Source organism: Leopardus geoffroyi, chromosome B1 (assembly GCF_018350155.1).
Source record: "Leopardus geoffroyi isolate Oge1 chromosome B1, O.geoffroyi_Oge1_pat1.0, whole genome shotgun sequence".
Classification (NCBI taxonomy): Eukaryota; Metazoa; Chordata; class Mammalia; order Carnivora; family Felidae; genus Leopardus; species Leopardus geoffroyi.
Window position 1 is genome coordinate 183907784 of NC_059327.1, and position 24019 is coordinate 183931802.

The window sequence follows — 24019 nt, forward strand, 5'->3', positions numbered from 1 at the left end:
ATTAGGATATTTAAGTACCTACCTACTGGCAGCACAAAAGCCCACTTAATCCATATGTACTGAACTCCTCAAATGACATGCAACTAAGGATGTATCAAGAAGAGGGAACCCATTAGGGGCACCTGGGGGGGCTCAGTCAGTTGAGCATCCAATTCTGGCTCAGGTCATGATCTCACGGCTCTTGAGTTCGAGCCCCACATGGGGCTCCATGCTGACAGCACAGAGTCTGCTTGGGATTCTCTATCCTCCTCTCTCTCTGCCGCTCCCCCTCTCTCGCACATGTTGCTCTCTCACTCCCAAAAGTAAATAAGACGTTTACAAAAAAACTTTAAAAAAAAGAAGAGGGAACCCATTATAATACATCAAAGTCAGAGGGGCAGAGGCAAGGGCAAGACAGTCTGGATGGCAAGACAGGGTAGGGTTAAGACAAAGTCCTCTGGTTATTATGGTGGTTGCTTTGAGGGAAAAGGAGACAAGAATAGAAACAGTCTGGGAGAATTAGATCTTATCAAATATAAACAGAAAGATAATAGCAGTTGGTAAATTAACTGGAAAAGCAAGAGACAGAGAAAGAAGCCCAGTAAAGAGGTACTACAATTGTCAAGACAAAACATAAAGAGCCCAGATACTCAACTAGATAAAGCAGGGCAGCAAACTTAGAACTTAAGAAATATCCCAAGCACAACTATGAAATAATAAACATACGCTCTTAATATCTCTCTCAATAATTTATACAATGGTTCGTAACCATTCTAAGTTATAAAACCATCTTACTTGAGCAAAAGGAAAGAATTCTGTCCCCAGCAAAACACATGCACACTCTGCTTTACAGTAATAATTATTGTGTTATACATGTTTATGACTTCCTGTAGAACATATTAAGAAAAACTTAAGGTAGGACTTGGGCAAAGTGAAATCACAAAGTATAGGGGCAGGAAACAATATCTTTTGTAAGACCATCACAGTAGCCAAATATAAATACTGTGCCTGAGATTATAAAAACTGTTACAAAAGTATAGTGCAAAAACAGTTATTACATTTATTAAAGGACAACATGGGCATCAGAATCAACAGAGGACTTGTTACAACAGATTTCTGAGCCCCACTCCCACATTTCTGATTCAGTAGGTCTGAGATGGGACCTGAGTATTTGCATTTCCAAAAGTTGCCACTTTGTCCAGGAAGCATACTTTGAATCCCTAGAGCAATCTTTTAAACTTGTACCAACTCCTTTTCATCCACTTCTCTTCCTTAAGCCCAAAGATTTGGTTGCAGTGATCCACTTTGTCCTATGGATTTATCGCCTTTGCTTCCTCATTCCATAGGCATCATGCAAAGAAGAGTGCCCCAACCATTTGTCTACCTTGCTTCCAAACACACAGCCTCTATATTATTCTGAATTGCCCAAACTGCAGTTAGGGAAAAAAAAAAAAAAAAAAAAAAAAAAAAATTAGGAGCACGTGGGTGGCTCAGTTGGTTAAGTGTCCTACTCTTGATTTCAGCTCAGGTTATGATCTCACGGTTCGTGAGTTCGAGCCCCACATCAGGCTGTCTACAGTCAGCACAGAGCCTGCTTTGGATCCTCTGTCCCCCTTCTCTCTGCCCTACCCTGCTCATGCTCTCTCTCTCAAAAATAAACAAACATTAAAAAAAAAAAAAAAAAAAGAACATCAGGAACTGATATGCTACACAGTTAAGAGACCTATATACAGGGCCACCTGGGTGGCTCAGTTAAGCATCTGGCTCTTGGTTTTGGCTCAGGTCACGATCTCACGGTTTGTGAGGTCACGCCCTGTGTCAGGCTCTGAGCTGACAGCTCGGTACCTGCTTGGGATTCTCTTTCTCTTTGTTTCTGTCTGTCCATGGCTTGTGCTCCCGCTCTCTCACTCTCTCTCTTTCTGTCTCAAAATAAATAAATGAACTTTTTTTTTTTTTTTCAACGTTTATTTATTTTTTGGGGACAGAGAGAGACAGAGCATGAACGGGGGAGGGGCAGAGAGAGAGGGAGACACAGAATCGGAAACAGGCTCCAGGCTCTGAGCCATCAGCCCAGAGCCCGACGCGGGGCTCGAACTCGCGGACCGCGAGATCGTGACCTGGCTGAAGTCGGACGCCCAACCGACTGTGCCACCCAGGCGCCCCAATAAATGAACTTTTTAAAAAGGAAAAAGAAACCTGTGTATAGTGAACAAAGAAAATTAGCGAAGAAATATTAACACTAGTAGGAATTTGTTTTGAAAACTCCTCACAATTACCTGTTCTCATAAAAACAGAATGAAGTATATGTGACTGAAAACAGATCTTGCTTTATAATTCATTCGTGCAGCAGTCTCCAGTTTCAATTCCCCAGACCCCATAGGGATATACAATCTGATCCACTCATGAGAGAGAAAATATTAGAACTTCCATTTATATTTGATTTTATCTCATTTTTAATTTGCATGTTTGTGAACACTATAAAAAGGCGTAACAGGATTACAGCATGTGTACATATATCAAATACATCTAATACAACTGTGTGTGTGTGTGTGTGTGTGTGTGTGTAGGTATCAGTACATCTACTAAATCTATACACTACTTACATATAGCTACTGATTTGTAAATTGTACCAGGGAGGGCATAAAGATGGTGATGTGCTGTACTCATCAACATAAGAAAGCAACACACACTAGAAACCAAGAACATGAATTCAGTCTGGCATCAAACCTGGGCTGTAGCACTTACAAGCTGGTGGCCGTGGGCATACCGTTTCACCTCCCTAAGCCTGTTTCCTCACCTGCAAATAAGATAAAGAGGATCCTCTTTGTTCACAGGGTTGCTGTGAGAAGCCCATACCATAATCCATGCAAAGTGCTCAGAGTGCGAAACAAACAGTAAATGCTCAATAAATGTTTCCTATTCTTTTAGTACACAAAGCCATAAACATAAGTTCGAGAATTCCTGTAGTAACAAAACTAAATGAATCCATCACTTCCCAATTTTGGCCATTTAACCCTCTTTTTTTCTACTGAATACCTATTAACACCCTCGGCCACCCTAAATTGGATGCTTATTGCTATTATTTTCCAGAAAGATTTAAAGTCTGTTTTTATGATGACACGTTAGTTAACTGAACTATGAAACTATAAAACTTTCAAATACGTAGGAAAACCCCTCAATAATTACAACTTAACAGACAGCAAGAGCTCTGTAGCAACCACTGTCCTCACCTCACCTCTACCCTGCTTGTCTTTTCAGGTCAATGCCAAGTGATCCTTCGGTCACATAAGTGGTACTGGTACATGATTACACATGCAATCCACTGCTCAACAGATACTTTTAGGGGTGCCTGGGTGGCTCAGTCAGCTAAGTGCCCGATTCTTGATTTCGGTTCAGGTCATGATCTCATGGTTGTGAGATCAAGCCCCACATCGGGGCCTGCTTAAGATTCTCTCTCTCTCTCTCTCTCTCTCTCTCTCTCGCCTCTCAGCCCTTCCCCCACTCGCACTTTCTCTCTCACTCTCCCCAGCAAAAAAAAAAAAAAAATTTTCAAAGATAATTTTAATCAGACATATCAATGCTTTAAAATTCTAGACATATACTAAGATCAACATGAAGTCTTATTATGGGTCCCCTGCAATATGGAGCCTGTTGAAGGAAGTTCTATGAGTTTATTGTTTTTCTACTTTATAATTCCATGGCTCGAGAATTCCCCATCAGATGTCTCTAGTTAGCAGAGCACAGAAACAAACTGGTAAGCAGCCTCTAAAATGGCCCCTCGTGAGCCCAACATCCCCACCTTCATACCTTGTCTGACAGCCTCCCCTTGCGTACCAGCTGGACCGAACGACTCCCTTCTAACAAAGAGAATATAGCAAAAAAGTAAAAAGGGATTCCAATTCCAAGCTTAGCTTACAAAAAGACGAACTTCCATGCTGTTGCCTTCTCCTGCGCGCACGCACACTCACTCACTCTCTCTCTCTCCGTCTCTCTCTCTCTCTCTCTCTGAGTGCCCTCCCACTGTCTCTGAGGGAAACCCATTGCCATGCTATGAGCAGCCCCATGGAGAGAGCCATGTGTCAGGAAACTGTTATCTCCAACCAACAACGAGTAAAGATCTGTGGGGGCCCAGAGCCCCGTGTACCAGGCCTTGAGACCGAAATCCCAGCTGGTATCTGAACAGCGGCCTGGTGAAAGCCCCACAAGCCAGAAGACCCAGCTAAGCCACACCTGGATTTGGGACCCACAGAAACTGAGATGGTCAACTTTTGCTGCGGTAAGCCACCAAGTTTGGGGGGAATTTGCTCCATAGCAAAAGATAATACATAAGTTACAACTTTAACTTAAAATTTTCAGTAAAAACTACATGCATTTATTCCTTTGGAAGCAGTACTCCACATAATTCCAAAACTCACTGATCCTATTTTAAAAGTATTTTCTAGGGGTGCCTGGGTGGCTCAATTGGTTAAGGGTCTGACTTCGACTCAGGTCATTATCTCATGGTCTGTGAGTTCGAGCCCCACATTGGACTCTGTGCTGACAGCCCAGAGCCTGGAGCCTGGTGCAGATTCTGGTTCTCCCTCTCTCTCTCTGCCCCTCCCCTGCTCACGCTCTGTCTCCCTCTCTCTCTCAAAAATAACTAAATGTTAAAAAATAATAACAATAATAAATAAAAAGTATTTTCTACTAGGTTTTCCTAACCCTACTTTTGCCTGCTTTCATCGTGATTCTCCTTATTTCAGACACGTATCTGTGCTGTTAGCTAAGTTTTCTTTCTTTTTTTTTTTTAATTTTTTTTTTCAACGTTTATTTATTTTTGGGACAGAGAGAGACAGAGCATGAACGGGGGAGGGGCAGAGAGAGAAGGAGACACAGAATCGGAAACAGGCTCCAGGCTCTGAGCCATCAGCCCAGAGCCCGACGCGGGGCTCGAACTCAAGGACCGCGAGATCGTGACCTGGCTGCAGTCGGACGCCTAACCAACTGCGCCACCCAGGCGCCCCTGTTAGCTAAGTTTTCTAAGCAGTGTATACACAAATGATGACAAAGGTGCGTTTCAGGCAGAACAGCTAAATGTAAGAAAAACCAAAATACCAGGTACAGTTTTTTTATATAAATTGGTTTTAAACTTGATTATATACATCAAACAACTGATAAGAACAAAAACTCTAAAACTACTTATTCTAAATGATCTCACTAAAAAGGAAGCATGGATAAAAAGGAAGAAAAATTAGGTGAGGGGAAAGGATTTTTAAAATTTTTTTAAAAAGAGGAAAAGTAAAAACAGACAACAAAGTTCAGACACCCTAGAAACTATAATAAGGTTTTCAGTCACAAAGCAGGCAATAACAACATGAGTTCTCACTGCCTCCTACACTGTGCTCAGGGCAATGAAACCATCCATTTCTCTTATTCAAAGTATTTGTTAAGAAAGTACCTACACTTTCCAACATATCTTCAATACTGGCAGAATAGACAACCCCGAAGGTAATCAAAAACTCAATCCAAACAGGTCACACACAGATTGAGCATGCAATGACAGCTAATCTTTTTGATCTTAGGCCGGAGCAAAAGCTTTACATCCTGTTCCTAATCTAAAACACTCATGTCCTCTAATTTCAGTTTGAGAATAGTACTGGAAAACTGCCAGATACCTACTCTCTTACTTGTCCAAGTACTGAATACAGCATACACTTTAAGTAAATGTTAGTTACCTTCTTAATGAGGCCTGCCATGACCACCCTATTTAAAATCACAGCTATCTATCACCTACCTGTCCTCAGCCCTCTTTTCCCAGCTTATTTTGTTTTTTGTTTAGTCTGCCTTTTCGCCCCAACAGAATGTTCACTGAAGGGCTTGAAGATTTATGTGGGATTCTGTCTGTTTTGTCCCGGATACACTCTAAGCTCTATTTGAGTATCTGGCATAACCAGACCCTCAAATATTAGCTCAATACTAAATGCATGAATAAATTAGAAAAGTAAATGCTTTCTCATATAACCGAAAACAAAAAAAAAAAAAAAAAAACAGAGCCACTAACTACAGAGAAAAAAAATTAAGTTTTCAACTCGCATTTTCAAATGCTAAATATTTTTCTAAATTAAAAAAAATAACATTTCAAACAAAAAAAATCACAAGAAATTAGGTATTTTAATTTTCTTAATTAAGATTTCCCACTGGGTACCTTGAGTGGCTCAGTCAGTTAAGTGTCTGATTCTTGGTTTCGGCTTAGGTCAAGATGTCACACTTGTGAGTTCGAGCCCCACACTGGGCTCCATGGTAACAGTGTGGAGCCTGCTTGGGGTTCCCTCTCTCCCTCTCTCTCTGCTCCCCTCACCCCCATGTACTCTCTCTGTCTCTCTCTCGAAAATAAATGAATGAACTTAAAGAAAAAAAGATTTTGTATTAAACTCATTAAGTTTTTGAATGATGACTGCTCGAAACCCATAACAGTATTACCATTTACTTCTTTAAAAAAAAGACACTTACGAGAAATACAAATCAAGATGTAGCTATTCTGAACAGAAGGCACCCAACAGTCCAGGGGCCACAGAATTAACAACTCATTCCTTAAAATCTACAACATGCCAGTCTCTAGATCAGAGCTGTGCAATACAAATTAATTTGATCTAAGTAAGTGGTGTTAACTTTTCCAGAAGTCACATTAAAAAAGTAAAAAGAAACACATGAAATTAGTTTTATATCTTACGTAATCCACTATGTCCGTAATATTATCATTCCCAACAGGTAATCGATATTTTAAAGTTCAAATATTTTACACTATTTTTCTCACATTCAAAAGCTGAAGTGCATTTTACACTTTTAACACAGGTCAATTTTAGGTGCTCGACAGCCCAATGTAGCTAGTAGCTACACACTGGGCAGTGGATTCCTAGATTCTGTACGGTACTGATGAAACATAAAGGCATACTTTATTTGCTTTTAAATATTAATATTAGAAGAAATGCAGAGCCAAGGATAGCATCTTCTGTTTCTAAACATCAAAGCACCTGTCATACCCACAGAATTCTTAAGTTCTTTTAACACAAATTTTAAATTTTAACAAAAGGTTTTTAGTTCTAACTTTTATTACAAAATGTTTGGAACTCCACTGAAACTGGAATGACTCAAGACGAGTCTCCCTGAGGTACAAGTTATATAGCCACACATGCTTACTTTGTTTCGCATGCCGATAATAACACTTCACACATTTGAGCATTTAATATCTGACGATGAGGTTAAAAAGATTAAAATAACTTGTAATTCGAGGAACTATTATGCAATCAGATACATTTAAATAGGCTGTCAAATACCTGCATAAGCTTACTTAATACCTCTCTGTCTATATATTATACACAACTTTAACAGATCTCCCTCTGATGGCACTTTTAATGACTTAAAAAAATGTGCATTTTTGCTATTCTTTTCAGACTTAAATGTTTCTGTAATTGTGATGTAGTAAGAAATATATTTGGCCTTTGTCCTTGGTTCCTGGCACAGGAATTTCCTGAGCGATAGGAGAGTATTTTGCCCCTTTTGATCACACCTGAGTTCATGCTAAAAGATGACTTAGAATGGGGCCTCTAGATCATCTCAGGACGGGGCAGGTCAGCACAAAGACCAGGTGATTAGAGGGCTGGAACTTTCAGTCCCACCCACCTGACCACTGAGGAAACTGAGCTCTGTAGAAACAGAGAACTCTTTTCCATGCCTTTCTCTTAGCTTCTGATGTCGTCAGCAATCCTTGCCATTCCCTGACTTGCAGCGCTGTAACTCCCACCTCTGCCTCCATTGTCACAGGGTCATCTTCTCCCCATTGCAAGTGTCTCCCCATTGCATGGTGCTTCTCCTCTCTTACCCGGATACCAGTCATACTGGATTAGGGGCCCACACAAGTCCAGTATATCCTTAGCCTAACTAAGTACATCTGAAATGACTCTACTTACAAATAAGGTCACATTCTGAGGAACCAGAAGTTAGGAATTCAAAATATGTCCTTTTTTGGGGGGTGCGGGGGACACATTTCAACCCATAGTTTGGGCCTTTACAACAAAAAGTCTGCCAACCCTGACTTAGAAGAATTAGAACTGAGGAGAAGTAGGTACAGAGGTGCCACTGAACAGTGAGGGATTTCAAAGAGGAGCTGAGATTTTGTTTCAGGACAAACTAACTCGAAAGCAGAAGTAAGAACACTCAAAAGATGTCAGACAGAAAGCAATATACGCCGGTCAGGAAGGTGGCCTGGCTTAGAGATGGGGGAGTCCAGTAGAGCCTAAAAAAGGATGTGCATCTGCAGGACAAATGTTTTATACGGCAGATCAAGAATTAATCTGAAGAGAATGTTACTATTAGATAACAATGTGATTAGAGAATGTCACTGTTACGTAACATTAGACGATAATGTAATTTAGTATCCTATGAACCAAAAGAGAAGCAACTCAACCATGACAAACATAACAAAGGAAGAGGCCTGAAAATGACCAGGGGATTTGGCTAGAATAAGACTACAGCCAAGTGAAGAAAACAACTTCCATGGAGAAACTAAGAGGGACACTGGAGGTACGCTGGGGGAAGATGAGAATCCTTAAGAAATGAAACATGATTTACACACACAGCAGGTACAGCAGACCATTACACTGGTGACCCCCAATAAACCACAACTCCCGGCATTCATGCCCTTGTATAATCCTCTCCTACACAGACTATGAGCTTAGCCAAATAACTTGCTTTAAGCCAATTTGATATTAACAGGCACTGGCAAGCAGGAGCATGATAAGCACTTTCACATGGGAACTTGGCTGTCTCCAATCACTGCCCCCTGGAAGCCAGCTGCCATGCTGTAAGGAAGCCTGAGCTAGATTCTGAACGATGAGAGACCACATGGAGACAGCCTGTGAAGGCTAAGAGGTCATCATTCCAGCCCCGGCAGAGTCCCCAACTGAACGCAACCACCAGTGACCTCAACCCATACCTAAGGGAACAGCGAAAATACCCAGCTGAGCACAATCAACCCAGAGAATCAGGAAAAATGATAAACTGTTGTCACCTGAAGCCACTAAGTTTTGTGGTGGTTTGTAAAGCAGCAACAGATAACTGATACCGTCAAAACAGATTTATGCTTGAGAAATGCAAGAACATGAGGATTCTTATTAAACTGGGAAGACTTCTAGATGCGTGGGGAGAAAAGAACAAAGGAAAACCATACAAATTAAAATGCAAAGAGAAAAACTGAAGATGTTAAAGATGGAGCTGAGTCACCTGAGGAACAACAGGAAAATTTAAGAGAACACCAAGGAAAGTTTTCCACCTACTTCATCACTTTCATCTACTTCAATTCCACCATCTTTGTCATCATCCATTTGTTTATGGATTGTCTGAAGAGCTTCCAGGCTGAATCGATCATCTTCTGTGAAACATGGCGGACTCAGTGACAGGCAGGGATCTGCAACAGAATAAAGGGCAGTTATGACTTGCCATGCCAAAACACAGGCTACAGGCATACAAGTGACAAGAAAAACAACATCAAATACCAGACTAAGTCAAACCAACAGATTTTAAGAAGTCCAGCAAAGTCATCGAAAGTATAATACAGGAACACAACAGACTAAAAATAAGTAACTGAACTTAATGGCTACTAGGCAACTACAACCAGGAGTAACTCCAGTCCTGACTTCAGGTTGTCTAACTGCTTCCACATCTTTAACCATTTTCTTCTTATCCAACCTACTATATTTACTAATTATTTCCCCCCAAAAACAGAGCTCCTTTCTTAAAAAAAAAAAAAAAAAAGAACCTAAAAAGCACAGAATACAAGGTACTATTTTCGAATAATCCACTTCAATTAAAATGTGAATCCTAGGAAAATATCAGAGAATACAAGAAAAGGATATATATAGGATAGGCACACGATACTTAGAAACTTTTTTTTTCACTTTTCTATTTAAGAATCAAAGAGTTCATGGCTCAGGTCATGATCTCGCAGTTTGTGGGTTCCAGCCCCAGTCCGGGCTCTGTGCTGACAGCTCAGAGCCTGGAGCCTGCTTCAGAGTCTGTGTCTCCCCTCTCTCAGCCCTTCCCCCACGCATGCTCTGTCTCTCAAAAATAAATACGACATTAAAATTTTTTTTTCAAATAAATAAACATTAAAAACAATTTTTTTAAATAAAGTAGTTACTAGCATAATAGAAGGGTTGGCCACAGTTTGGTTTTCTCAACAACAGCTAAAAATCTAGTTTATCATTCTGGCCCTGTTACAAATTAACAGTCTGATTTTGGACAAATCACTTGTCCTTGTGTCTTAGTTACCACACCTCTAAAATAAAGTAGTCTAGATGCTTACTAAATCTACTGTAGCTATAATGGCCTAAGAAATGATCTAATTATGTACTTAGGAAAAAACACTGCACAAAGCCAGTACTGGAAATCAATTAATAAATTTTTTTGGTAAAAGAATAACACAAATCTATATTACCTACATGTTCCAGTTATAACTCATTTTGGTGAGTTAACATTTTTAATAGTTTTAATTCAAAAGCTAATTTTAATTTAGTCTTGGAAGAGAAAGAAACAGAAAAGGAAACTGTAAAAAGGGAAAATGCAATGATAAACGTTGTGACATATGTGTGTATACGTATTTAAAACTCTGATCAAGATTTGCTAAAATCTAAGAACTTACAGGAACAATGGTCAGTTATGACCCCTAATTCATGAAACAACCAGAGCCCTAATACGCCTACAAATTCTAACTCATTTGTACTTATTTTGACTGGCTATGAAGCAAAAGCTCCCAGATACCATAACATAGAGAATAAAGAAGATCTGAATACGATGTGTTATTGCGTCCATAATAAACATACAAAGTTACTGCAAATAGTATAGAAGGGTTGGCATCACTTACTGACTAAACAGGCTTTGTTGTCTATCCTGTCAAACTCTAAAAGGAGTGAATAATGAGGGCTCTGAAAACCATATAAAGCTTTAAAAGAAAATTAGGAGAAACATATGATCTGAAAAAATTTCATATAAAAATAAAATTGATTTTTTTTTTTTTTTTTACTTATCTAATAAACCTTATCTTTCAAGGTCTGTTGCAGGATGTAACTTCTCCAGGAAGTCTTTCATAAATATCTATACTATCTTCCAGAGATTACTTCCTTCTCTGAACACCATTCCAACCAGTCAACAAATACCTCTTAAGCATCTACCATATGTCAGGCATTGGAAATACCATAGTGAAAAGACAGATAAAAATTCCTCATGAGGGGGGCCTGGGTGGTGGGGGGCCTGCTTAAGATTCTCTCACTCCCCCTCCCTCTGCCCCTCCCCAGTGCACACTCACGCTCTCTCGCTTTCTCTGTAAAAAAAAAAAAAAAAAATTTCCTCCTGAAACTACAGCATAGTGGAGGAGATGAGCATAACAAGATAAAGAAGTAAAAGGTAGAGCATGCTAGCAGCTAGCAGTGGGTAAGTACTGAGGAGAAAAATAAAGAGCAGATATGAAATGCCAAGGGATTTGAAATCTGATTATATTTTATTCTCATATCATTCAACCTAAGTCCTCGTTAATGTTGTACTTTATTAATCTCTAACTGCTTACACGGATCCTTTTGTCTATACAATTGAGCTTATGACCAAGGCAGGAAAACGTCTTCTGTTTCTCACATTCATAATACCCAGGGCTTAGTTTAGCAATTTTGTATCTCTGATAAATTGTTACTTCATACACTAACTAAATCACAAACTTCTAGGCTTTTATGCTGTGCAAACCAGTGACACGCATGAGGGAACAGTCTAGTGATAAAGGAGGCATGCGGACCACAACAATATTTTAAGTTAGGGACCACTGAAAACACTACGTGTCGAGTGCTATGAGAGCCATGGAGGAAGAGCACCAATCCAGACCAGGAAAGAAAAGTCAGATGTTTTCTAGAGGTAACTTTGGGGGTTTTATATGACCTATAATTGATGACCTTGGGAAGGAGAGAAAAGCGTGCGTGGAAAAAGAAACATCATACGTTCAGTGTCATGAGAAAAATGTTGAACGTTCAGAGAAATGCCACTGCTTAATATGTCTGGAGTACAGAGAATATATGGAAAGAAGAAAAGAGATCAGTAAGAAATTAGAAGGAAGGGGCCAGATCTCTAAGACTAAGGGTGGTTTTCCCCACACTAAGGAATTTAGATTTTCATCCTGAAAATTATGAGAAGCCCATAAAGGATTTTCAAGGAGAAGCCGAACACAATCAGATACATTATAGAAAGATCGTTCTGGTGATAGTGGAAAATAGACTGGAGGCAAGACTGGGAGGCACAGCGGTCAGGAAGTGCTACTGTAATCCTAGCAGCACGCAGCACCTCAGGCCTCCTAAGAATGGAGGAGGTAAATGACGAAGACCGCTCGAGGATTTGGCGTTTTGCCAAGTTAGAACTGCAGCAGGAAAGGCAAGGCAGGAGTTGAGGATAAGGCAAGGGTGATCCATTTCCCCACAGAAAATTGTATTTCCTTTTGGTACGGTGACTTAAGGACTAGAAATCTGACTTAGAACAGTTGTGAATTCTGAGCTCCATTACCTGTTCTAAAGTCCTTTCCATTTCTTTCTCAACTGTATCCCTTCTAGGTCAATTCAGCACAAGTGATCATTTTAACCCAAATTGGCTGACCTAAATTTCTTTTTCAAATATACAAACTGTTACAAAAGATCTGTGCATATAATAAATCAGGGAGAATGGTTTCAAAGACAGCTGCTGAAACGCCAAAATGGCTCTCCTTTGCCTCACTGACCTCACCTTAGCTACCCCAAATGCACCAGCACATTCCTGTATTCCACAGCCAGAAACGTGTTTCTCAGATACCTAAACAGAATTCAGTTGTTCACCGAGACATGATATGGAGTGCCTGGAAGGTGCCAGCCTAGTGCTTGGTGCTGGACACCCGTGTGACAACTAGGACAGATTTCCTCTGCTCCGTGACCCCACTTCGTATTAAATGCAATATGGTGTCATAAATCTTTGTAGCACTATACAGTGAGCAGTCCTTTCTTTTCTCTGGATCAAGAACAGCAATTTCTGCTGAAGAAAAAGAAATCAGCCGAAAGAAAATAAAACTTAACCGAAGCCAGCAACCAACCAACACCACTGTTAAAATTCCAACTTGTTTTCCTCTACTCAAAGCCAAACAAATCCTCAGTATGATTTCTGCAGAAACAAAGTCTAATGAAGTAAAATGATTTCACCTAAGAAACATCTACTACATTCCAGAAACCAATACTGCTTTATATACATAATCTCTACAACCCTGTGGGGGACACATATTATCTCCATTTTCAGATGAGGAAATGGCACTCATGAGTATCTTGCTCAAGATCACATCCCTAGAAGTGGCAGAGCTAGGATTCAAATGAAGTCTTCAAGACTCCAATCCATGTTCCAGCATCAGTATAATGAATGTAAATGGGTCACAGTGTCACCAACATCAGAGAATAAAGTATTGCTACCACAAATATTACCAGGACCCAAGGAGCTAAGAACACCAAGAAGCATAAATGTGTCCCACAGAAGGGACACTACTGCATGATGTTGATAATCTAGAATATATACCTATGCTTCCTACATTACCTTTCCTTTTAATAATGTCTTCAAGCCACACTCCCCTTGAACAAACCTTGATAGTAAGTTTATTATTACCACAGTGACTGATACATTTGTTGAACGATTTTCTTATACGTAAGTATTACAAGGCAAATAAATGAATTTCTGAATACTATTTATCTAGAAAATGTATAGATGTCAGACACTAGGTTAGAAGCCCGGTACACAAAAAGCAGAGCAAGTAAATAAAGTTCAATATGGCAAGTACAATGGCAGACATGTAGTAAATATATAATGGTGGCAAAACTAAAGGAGTAGTTCCGTCTACATGAATAGCGAGAAAAAACTCAAGGAGAAGTGATATTTACATTTATTCTTAAAAGACGAGCAAATGTTCTCTAGGAAGACACGTATAGGCAAGACCATAATGTGCTAATAGCTATTATACTAACAACATAATGATAACAATAACTACTAATTACAGAATGCCTATCATATACAACTATATGTAAATTGCCTATTATACATTTCAGTTTGCCTAGAAAGTAAGCACTACTGTTCTCATTTTTTTTTTTCAGTTTATTTTATTTTGAGAGAGAGAGAGAGAGAGAGAGAGAGAACAAGCAGGGGAGGGGCAAAGCGAGACAGACAGACAGAATCTCAAGCAGGCTTCCTGCAGTCAGCACAGAGCCCCATGCAGGGCTCAATCCCACAAACCATGAGATACTGACCTGAGCAGAGATCAAGAATCAGAGGCTTAACTGCTTAACTGACTGAGCCACCCAGGCACCCCTATTGTTCCCACTTAATTGGAAAACTATGTGAAAAGACTGACAATATCAGTGAGGGACAGATTATGAAGGGATTATTCTAAAGTGAAAAGAAAAGAAAAGAATATTAATACATTACTCACTGAAAGCTCCCACTTAGTTCCTTGGCCTGCAGGGTTTTCTTCCAAATCCACGCAGGCTCAGGTAACTGCCTTCATTCCAACTCAACTGTTTCTCCTCAAAGGCCATCTTATTTCCCTCTCCAAAACAGCCTTGGCCTTTAGGCTCTCTCTGCTTGCCCTATTATTCTTCATAGCACTTTACTGCAGGGCACTACAGTATCTGTTTATGTATTTGCTTACTGCCCAGCTCCCCCACTGTAATGTCAACATGAGATTACAGGCTTTTGTTGTGATCACTGCTCTTTCCGGAGTGCCTAGAACAGTGCCTGCTGACAGCAAGTGCTCAAAAAATATCTGTGTACTGAATCACTAGTCTAATTGGTTTTTCAATATAAATGTTTGGAAGAGAACAACTTTTCTAGAAATTACATGGCAGATAAGAATACTACGATGTAGAAAATGACAAAACTCCTTACCTCTTTATAACAATGTTAAATCTACCTAAGTTAGTAGAAATTTATTAACCTTACTCTTCCAGTTAAAACCATTCAATGGCTCCCTAGAACCTAAAGTATAAAGTTTATTTGTTCACTGTCAAATATTACTGTTTAAATATTTATTAAACAAAATACAGAACAAATTATGCAAAAAAAATTGAGGGTAACTTTAAAATATTAAAGATGGTCTTCTCTAAGGCTTTTATTATACTCTTGGCAGTTAAGATAAAACTACATGGGGTAAAAGACTAAGCCAGTTTTACTTTCTATATATTATTACTAATATATATATATATATATATAAAATATGTAGATTATTACTATATATTACTACACCTAATAAATACTGATGTCTGACTTTTACATGCAAGCAATCACATTTTTAGTGGCATTAGGAAAGAAAAATTAGATTTTATTTATTTAATGTTCATTCATTTTTGAGAGAGAGACAGAGTGCAAGCAGGGGAGGGGCAGAGAGAGGGAGACACAGAATCTGAAACAGGCTCCAGGCTCTGAGCTGTCAGCACGAGCCCAACGTGGGGCTTGAACTCACGAACCGTGAGATCATGACCTGAGCTGATGCCGGATGTTTAACCGACTGAGCCACCCAGGAGGCTCAGAGAAAGTGGATTTTAATACGTGGGGTCAGAAAAAAGAAAAGAAAAAAAAAAAAAAACTCAAACAGAAAATAAGATGGGCTCTGGAACTCACAAGGAGTAGTCTGGCTAACAGACTGGTTCTCAACCGAGAGTGCCACTCAGTGCCCTGCCCTCCCCCCTCCCGCTCACCTCTCTCCACTCTGCTGCTACAGTCATCCAGTGGAGGGGTGGAGGCTAAGGATGTTAAACAACGAGAATGCACAGGCCAGTCCCACACACCACAGAACAGCAGAGTCCCCAGCTATGCCAACAGTCTCGCCAGAGAGGAAGAAAACACTGGCAGCAGCAGGATATGAATCTGGAACAATAACCTGGAGCTATCAGTCAGTGAGAGACAATGAATCTCTCTGAAAGAGGCATCTAAAGAAGTCACTGATGATTTTTTAAGTAGGACTGTGACACAAGAACTGTAACAGAGAAATTACAATTTATATTTTGTGTAATGCTTTCAAGTTCAAAATATGCTTTCCCATACAGTCAGTTTTATTTTAATCTAGAGAAGAAACTATCACTTTAGTTTACGTGCTTTTACCAACTCGTGTCTGTTCTAATAGTCCAGGCAGGAAGTAACAAAATACAAGCTACAATCATGGCAGTGAAGACAGAAAGAAAAGGTTATACTGAAGTGACAACTGAATGTACTCAAGAAAGAAGACAAATATGATTGACATTTCAGGCCTAAAAGTCTAGGTTAAAAAAAAAAAAGGCTGAGCCAGACCAAACAACATAGAGTTACAAAATGTGTTAAATGGGTTTCCATTCACCCTTCAATATTTAAGAGGAATAAATATTCACTCCACATTCTATATTCCACCATCCCATTCAACTGATATATACAGGGAATACAGTTCAGAAACCTAAGAAAACAAGAGCTTAAGAAATAACTGAAGCTGGGACACCTGGGTGGCTCAGTCGGTTAAGCGGCTGACTTCAGTCATGATCTTGCTGTTCCCAAGGTCACACCCCGTGTCGGGCTCTGTGCTGACAGATCAGAGCCTAGAGCCTGTTTCAGATTCTGTGTCTCCCTCTCTCCCTCTGCCCCTCTCCCACTCATGCTCTGTCTCACTCTCTCAAAAATAAACAAACATTTTAAAAATAAAAAATAATAATAATAATAATAACTGAAGCTGGGACACCTGGGTGACTCAGTCGGTTGAGTATGCAACTCTTGATTTCAGCTCAGGTCATGATCTCAGGGTTCATGAGTTCAAGCTCCAAATCAGGTCAGAGCCTGCTTCTTTTCCTCTCTCCCTCTCTCTGCCCCTTCCCCGCTTGTGGATGCTTGCACGCACGAGCTCGCTCGCTCTCGCTCTCTCGCTCTCGCTCTCTCGCTCTCTCTCTCTCCTTCTCTCAAAAAATAAATAAATAAAACAAGAAAAAATTTTTAAAAAAGAAAGAACTAAAACTGAGAAAGTAAATCCAGTCTTTAGAGCTAGTTTCCCGCCCATAATACCCTTAAGGTCAGCAAATTTCACACAGAAAAACCAAGAAGGGGAGCCGGCCGGCTCTTAATCACAAACCAATGACTGTAGCCCTTTAACAATGTGCAACATCATATACTGCCAAGACTTGGCTTACCATACGGGCAACTATTTACGAGTCTCATGATTAGGCTTTTCTTAATTAACGCCACTGAGAGAAATTCTTTAAATAAATATTGACTGTATTTAGCACCTCCATTAATAGTTCAAGCATTTACCAAATCAAATATTACAATCCAAATATTTTGAGAATAAATGTTCTCTAAAGTCTTCAGAGATAATTCTCTGGTGTCATTTTTCAGTAAACCAAAGATATGATTCAAACTCAAAAGTAAGTAATGTCTTCTCTGATATCCTGTTTAGGGCAGAGTCTGTCTTATGCCCCTTATATGCCCAGTGTCTAACATACTGTATGCTTACCTAGCATACAGTAAGATTAATGGATGTTTCTCAAAAAATCTAATAAAATAATAATAAAGGCCACTGTATACCTTTTTAGGGAGAAATGAGTTTCAACCCATTATCTATTATATTTTCTGGCATACAGTAGGTATTTAAAATACGTTCATATTTATTAAGAACAGATTACATGCCAGAACAACAAATGAGAAAGAAAAAGTTGCAACTGGTATACACAGTGCTATACCCAGATGCTCTAAAACTGCAGGTGGAAGGCTCTAGAATCTCTCATATTTACTCAGACGATTAAAGTTCATCAGTTAAAGGAAACAAACCCTACCAATAGAGGGCCGAGAAACCACTGCAGAGGTACCTAATTATGCCCTACGTGTCACACTGAACAGAACATAAAGGGCCTTTCTTTACTTTAAATCCCTCCTGACTGACGACTGCCTCTTGGAGTTCTGAATCTCTTTAATCACTGACTTTGTATAGAAAGTACCTATTAGTTAGTCTCTACTCTTATAAAAAGAAAGAAGTTTCCCCTGGTTGTTAGGCTAAAAATTTCCCTTAAAAAAACTGTCCAGTTCAACTAAACCTTCCAAATGTTTTAAGTAGATCATCTGATAAAAACTCAGTTACTGAGATCCCTTCCTGCTTTCCAGGAACATTTTTCAATTTACCATCTTCTGATTATTTGACTTCCACTTATTCCCCCACCCATAAAATGCATCTTGTCCTTGCCACCTCAAACAGTTCCTGCTAATCTTCTCAAAACAGCCTCTCTAAAGATAGGAGACAGAAGATAATGCCTCTGCCTTGAAACTATCTTAATATGAAACTCATTTACCACCACATCCCTCATCCAAAAAAAATCTACATTTATATTCATGGTAACCAATACATTCCTTCAATGTATTTAAATAAACGAGAAAGAGTATTTATGCAGCTGTATTTATCTCTGTATTCACTGACAGTTGTATATTTCCATTGTGTTTTATATTTAAGTTCCTAGAAAGCAGTAATATATGTTTATAACATTGCTGCATCTGTCATATGTGGGAAAATAATGTTGACTAGGTGCAAAAAAAAATAAAAGTACACAGGTACACTGATTTATTTACTCCTGGTTTCCCAGGATACTATAAACACTAACATTTCAATTAGCAACGTTACATGTACAGAATAGGGCAATAACTATGCTTATATTTATTTTGGGTTGTTTTGGAGGGAAGAATGTGGTAACTCAAAGTGACAACCAGAACACTGTGAATGTACTTAATGACACTGAATCATGTACTTAAAATGGTTTAAATGGTAAATTTTACATTATGTGTGTTTTACCACAATAAAGAAGAAAAAAAGCTGCAACCAAACGCAAGCTATAGAGAACACAGGTCATTAATGCCATCCTACCTGTATCAACACTCGGGAAACAAGAAGAGCACTGTTGTTACTGCCTGGTACTGACCTGAGAGCATGACACCATCTCACTTCTCCCACAGTGCAAGACCTTAACAACAATCTCAAAAAATAAAATTAGCATCCCAATTTTACAGAAAGGAAGGTTGAGGAGTCTGTAAAAGGAAAAGAAGAACTTTTAATTCATTCTCATCCTGCCACTTACTGTATAACCTCAGGAAAGTTATTTAACTTCTCTGCCTTAACTTCCTCATCTGTAGAATGGGAATAAGAGATAGCAACTTGGCAAAGCTGATGTTAGAATTAAATGAGACGTCTGCAGATAAAGCACCTAACACAGAGGGTGGCACATATTTGGAACTCAGTAGATACCTACTACTATCATCCAGAAAGATGAAGGAATTAGCTAATAAATGGCACAGGAGGAACTCAACACTAAGTCTCCTGCAACCTAAGTCTAGTCTTTCTATGATACTACTATTACCTTAACAGATACCAAAAACAGCATTTTCCTAAATTAGGCTTAACTCTAAGTATCTTTTGGTTGACTCCAAAACCAAATATACCTTAAAACACAAGGAGAGAAAATAAAGAGGGAATAGAGTATTTTGGGGGTAACTTACACGCCAGGTGCTTTACCTGGTTATCTAATTCAACTTCTCTCAACAGCCCTGCTATACTGGGATGAACCTCGCTTCTTCTTTTCATGATGAATAAACCAAATCCTCATTTGTATGATGAATAAACCAAATTCTCATTTGCAAAGCAATATGCCCAAGATCAAAGAATTGGTTAACTATTTTGTTGAAATTCAAAAGAACTTTTTCATCTCCCACAACCCGTTAAAAAAAAAAAAAAAAACTTCCTATTTTTAAAAATACCCAAAAAGAATATTCTGAAAGCAAATTACAAAACAGGAATTCTAAAAGCAGATTCATTAAGAGCATTACTTACTACAAGTATATAATCTCCAAAGATTATTATATTGAAAATGGAAAACACTCATTTAAGTATAAGTTTTTGCTATGTACTTATAGGATTAATTTGTTCAAACAATTATTTTAGAAAGCTCTTACTGTTTCTAAGTGAAAACAAATGTACATTTCCAACTGGGAAGCAGAATCCAATGCCCTACCAATTTAGTTTCAGCAACAAAAATGGGTAAATCCCCATCCATGTACTGTTCCACAGTAATGGAAGAAAGATTTACAAAGTTATCCTTCATTCAATGAAAGAGTGAGAGGCATATGTGCACTTCTCATGCTAGTCGTAGGAGAGAAATGAGGCCACAGCCGGAGGCTTGATGGTCGGGATGTTTGTAAATCAAACATTTCTAAGTTGGGAACTGCCTATATACATACGGCATAGAAAGAAACAACCAGCCAACCCTTTATCTTATGGAGAAACAGACACTGGTTTGGTTTTGTTTGGGAAGGAGAAGTTTCATAAAACCATCCACACATTAAAGGTTTGCAAATTCAGGTTCCAACACACAGGGCTCCTAAGTAATAATGTATAGTTACACAACTATACATTATAAATCCTTCTTGGTAATTAAAACATCACAGCAGAAAATATTAGAAAGGTGTCTCTGAATTAAAATATATATATATCTTCCCAGAATTTTTTAAGCCTCTTTTTTCCCTGAGGTTTTCTTAATTTTTATTTGCTACTAAATATTGAGCATATACCAGATTCTGCTGTAATTTCTTTTAACACATTAGTTCTAATTTTTACATTAATAATGAAACATAGGGGCGCCTGGGTGGCTCAGTTGGTTGAGCAACTGACTTCGGCTCAGGTCATGATCTCACAGTTTGTGAGTTCGAGCCCCGCGTCAGGCTCTGTGCTGACAGCTCAGAGCCTGGAGCCTGCTTCAGATTCTGGGTCTCCCCCTCTCTCTGCCCCTCCCCTGCTCATGCTCTGTGTCTCTCTGTCTCTCAATACTAAACGTTAAAAAAATTTTTTTTTAAATAATGAAACGTAATTATTACTATCTATATTTTTACAGTAAGCAAACGGAGATTGAGACAGGTCACCAAAAGACAGTCTGCATTTTAAATTTATATTCATCTGGTTCAGCTGATTCACTGTTTTCCTGCATCACATATCCATTTAGAGTTGGGGGTAATATTCATGAGAACCCTTGGTTCTATATGGATGAACGACGGAGATTAAGCATGTCAGTGCAAAGAATCCCTAAAACAGTTGAGTACATGATAACATCTGAAGTATGAACTAGCAAAGAAAGCAAAACTGGTATCTAAAAAGCCCTGGAGAGATATATCGACATCTGTATCATCTAATCTACACCTGTATCTAACTCAGGAATAATTCAGTCAAAAAGGCCAACATCAAGGGATGTCAATTTTATCAGAAAAAAATGTTTTTATTTGTGTTTGTCAATGTCTGTTTCCTTTGTTCCTTCATGTCAGATGTCCATACTCCATACCTTTCATTTCACTCACTGCTTATGTATATACCCTAAGAATTTCACTGATCATTTTCTAATGCTAAGATATTCATGGACAAAACAGCCTCTTAAAGACATCCAAAGCTCAAAAAAAAAAAAAAAAAAAAAAAAAAAAGACATCCAAAAGCAGCAGTGAAAAACTAGAGATATAAGCATTTGTTAGGAGCCTATAAAGGGCCTCCTGCAAAAAGCAGAATCAGGCAAAAGCATCTGTTTATTAGTTTATGAGAGAACCGACGCCTAATTCTAAAGATCATCAATTAATTTCAGACTCCAATAGAGTCTTTTCTATCCTTTTCACATGATTTTTTGTAGCATATAATTCCAGCATCTGTTTTTGCTTTGAAATATGTAAGTAGAAGGGAGTGAGTTCAGAGTTACAGAGACGTTACTGAAGATCCCTCATATGTAGGCAACACTGTTCATAACCAGTATGGCAGACATAAACAGTTCCCAGGGAACCTCTTTTCTCTGTGTTTACTTTGGCTCTTCAGTAGTAATGATGTGCTGTCACCAACAAATCAACTTTTAGGTGTTCTCTCTAAACACAGATTTTATTGAAGATAATACTCAAAGTAATTAAATTATTTAATCAATATATCAAAATATATGCACACAAATATTGACCTTCCTATTCAGAGAATTGTCCCTTAGTAAAGTATATACACTTTCTCCAACAACTCTGCCACTGTCCAAAACTCAGGGCGCACATGACTCAACTAAAAGAATTACCCCCAAGAATGTTTTCTGCATATTCTTAAAAATAGTATAATTTCTGAGGTACCTGGGTGGCTCAGTTGGTTAAGCATCAGACTTCGGCTCAGGCCATGATCTTGTGGTCTGTGGGTTTGCGACCCGTGTCGGGCTCTGTGCTGACAGTTCAGAGCCTGGAGCCTGCTTCAGATTCTGTGTCTCCTTCTCTCCCTCTGCCCCTCCCTAGCTCGTTCACACGTTCTCTCTCTCTCTCTCAAAAATAATAAGTAAATGTTTAAAAAATTGTATAATTTCTTCCACTTAGGGTAGATTTACATTTTGGAAACTGCTCAGGTTATCAACTTGAAAAATATCATTTCTGCTCCAAACAAGATATCTGGTGCCAGTAAAGATTTTCTCATGCAGTCCACAAACTGTAAAATAAATTTCAATTTATTAACCCTGAAACTTACTTTTATATTTTTTAGGATATTAATACCTTAAGTTATTTTAAATAAGTGACCTAAAAATTAACGGCATGATAATGTAAGTTCCCAGAAGAAGAGTATTGAAGATGTAAAACTGCCCTAAATAAATATAGTCAACCTAGCCAGATACTTAGCAATTCAATACAAAGATAATATAAATTTTCATCTAAGACATAGTAATTCCTTTTATTTCATAAATTTTCCAAACTTTCATTTCTCAATTTGAACTAAAACCAATATAAATAGTTGATTTAATTATGTGTCTTGTTCATATTCCCATCACCTAGAACACCACGTGGAACATAGCAAGCACTCAAAGGCTTACTGAATGAGTGAATCAATATGGAAATTGAATGAGTGGTCATGGATTAAGCTGATTTACATTTATATTTGCCTAGCTTAATTACACTAGAAAATTTTCTTTTTATACACAACAGTCAAATCAACAAAATACAGCCAAACCACTGAATGTGATAAAGTACCAAGCACTTCAGCTGACAACAATTCAGATCTTGAAACCACTCAGGACCAAAAACTCTAAGGTCATTCCTTGATTACAACCCTCACACACATAATATCCAACCACAGAAAATCTGTTGGTTCTACCTTTAAAACATTATCCAGACTCTGCCCCATTCAAAGTCACCATCATCTCTTGCAGAGACTACTGTCCTTCACCCTTTAATGTCTTTTCTCTCCTTCTTTCATAGCTAAATCTATGATCACTTACTAAAATCACTCTCCTGAAAACACACTCAAGTTCATGACTCATCTCTCCTTTCATGACACTTGGTTAACAAAGCCATAGCCCTGGTAAAAACCTAGTTCTCCACTTACTCTGTATCTACACCCGTACATCTAAACATGGCTGATCATGATGCCTTAAATCTATAACCACAGACCTCCACTGCACCCTTAACTCAGTTCACACTTCTATCCTATTTCACACCTTCTTGATCCTCACCCGTGATGTCTCTACTCCCTATTCTCATTCACAAAAGAAAATACTTCACCAAAAGAAAAAAAAAAATTACATGAAGCATTCAGAAGAGAACTTCCATGAACTCGCATCATGCAATGAACTACCTCCCAATGTCTATAACTCAAACTGAGTCTCCAGCCTGTAGTCACCGATGAATTATCCAAGTTTCTATATAATGCCAATCCCTACATTCATGAACCAAATTTCGTCCCATTTGGCCCTTCAAGAGCACTACACTACTTCAGAAATTCACACACTTAACATTTTGCTTTCAATGAATCACTGCCATCAGAATATAAACAAACATTGGTTTTCTTCCTCCTTTAAAAAAAAATAAAAGGGGGGGTGGGGGATTCTCAACTCCACTGCATTACTACCCCATTTCTTTGCTTCCCTTTGTAGAAAATCTCCTTGAAAACATTACTAACTTAGTATCTCCAATTTCTCTCCTCCCTTTCTGTCTTAAG

At 38.6% G+C, this 24019-nt stretch overlaps 1 protein-coding gene across 5 annotated transcripts in view; it reads right to left on the reverse strand.

Annotated features, from left to right (window-relative positions):
* The window catches only part of STIM2 (stromal interaction molecule 2), a 149641-nt gene that overhangs the window by 79241 nt on the left and 46381 nt on the right, over positions 1-24019 (reverse strand). For all 5 annotated transcript variants that reach the window (XM_045474317.1, XM_045474315.1, XM_045474313.1 and 2 more), the window contains one exon: positions 9291-9421. In XM_045474317.1, coding sequence (XP_045330273.1) covers positions 9291-9421 — 131 coding nt within the window. The remainder of the gene's footprint in view (positions 1-9290; positions 9422-24019) is intronic.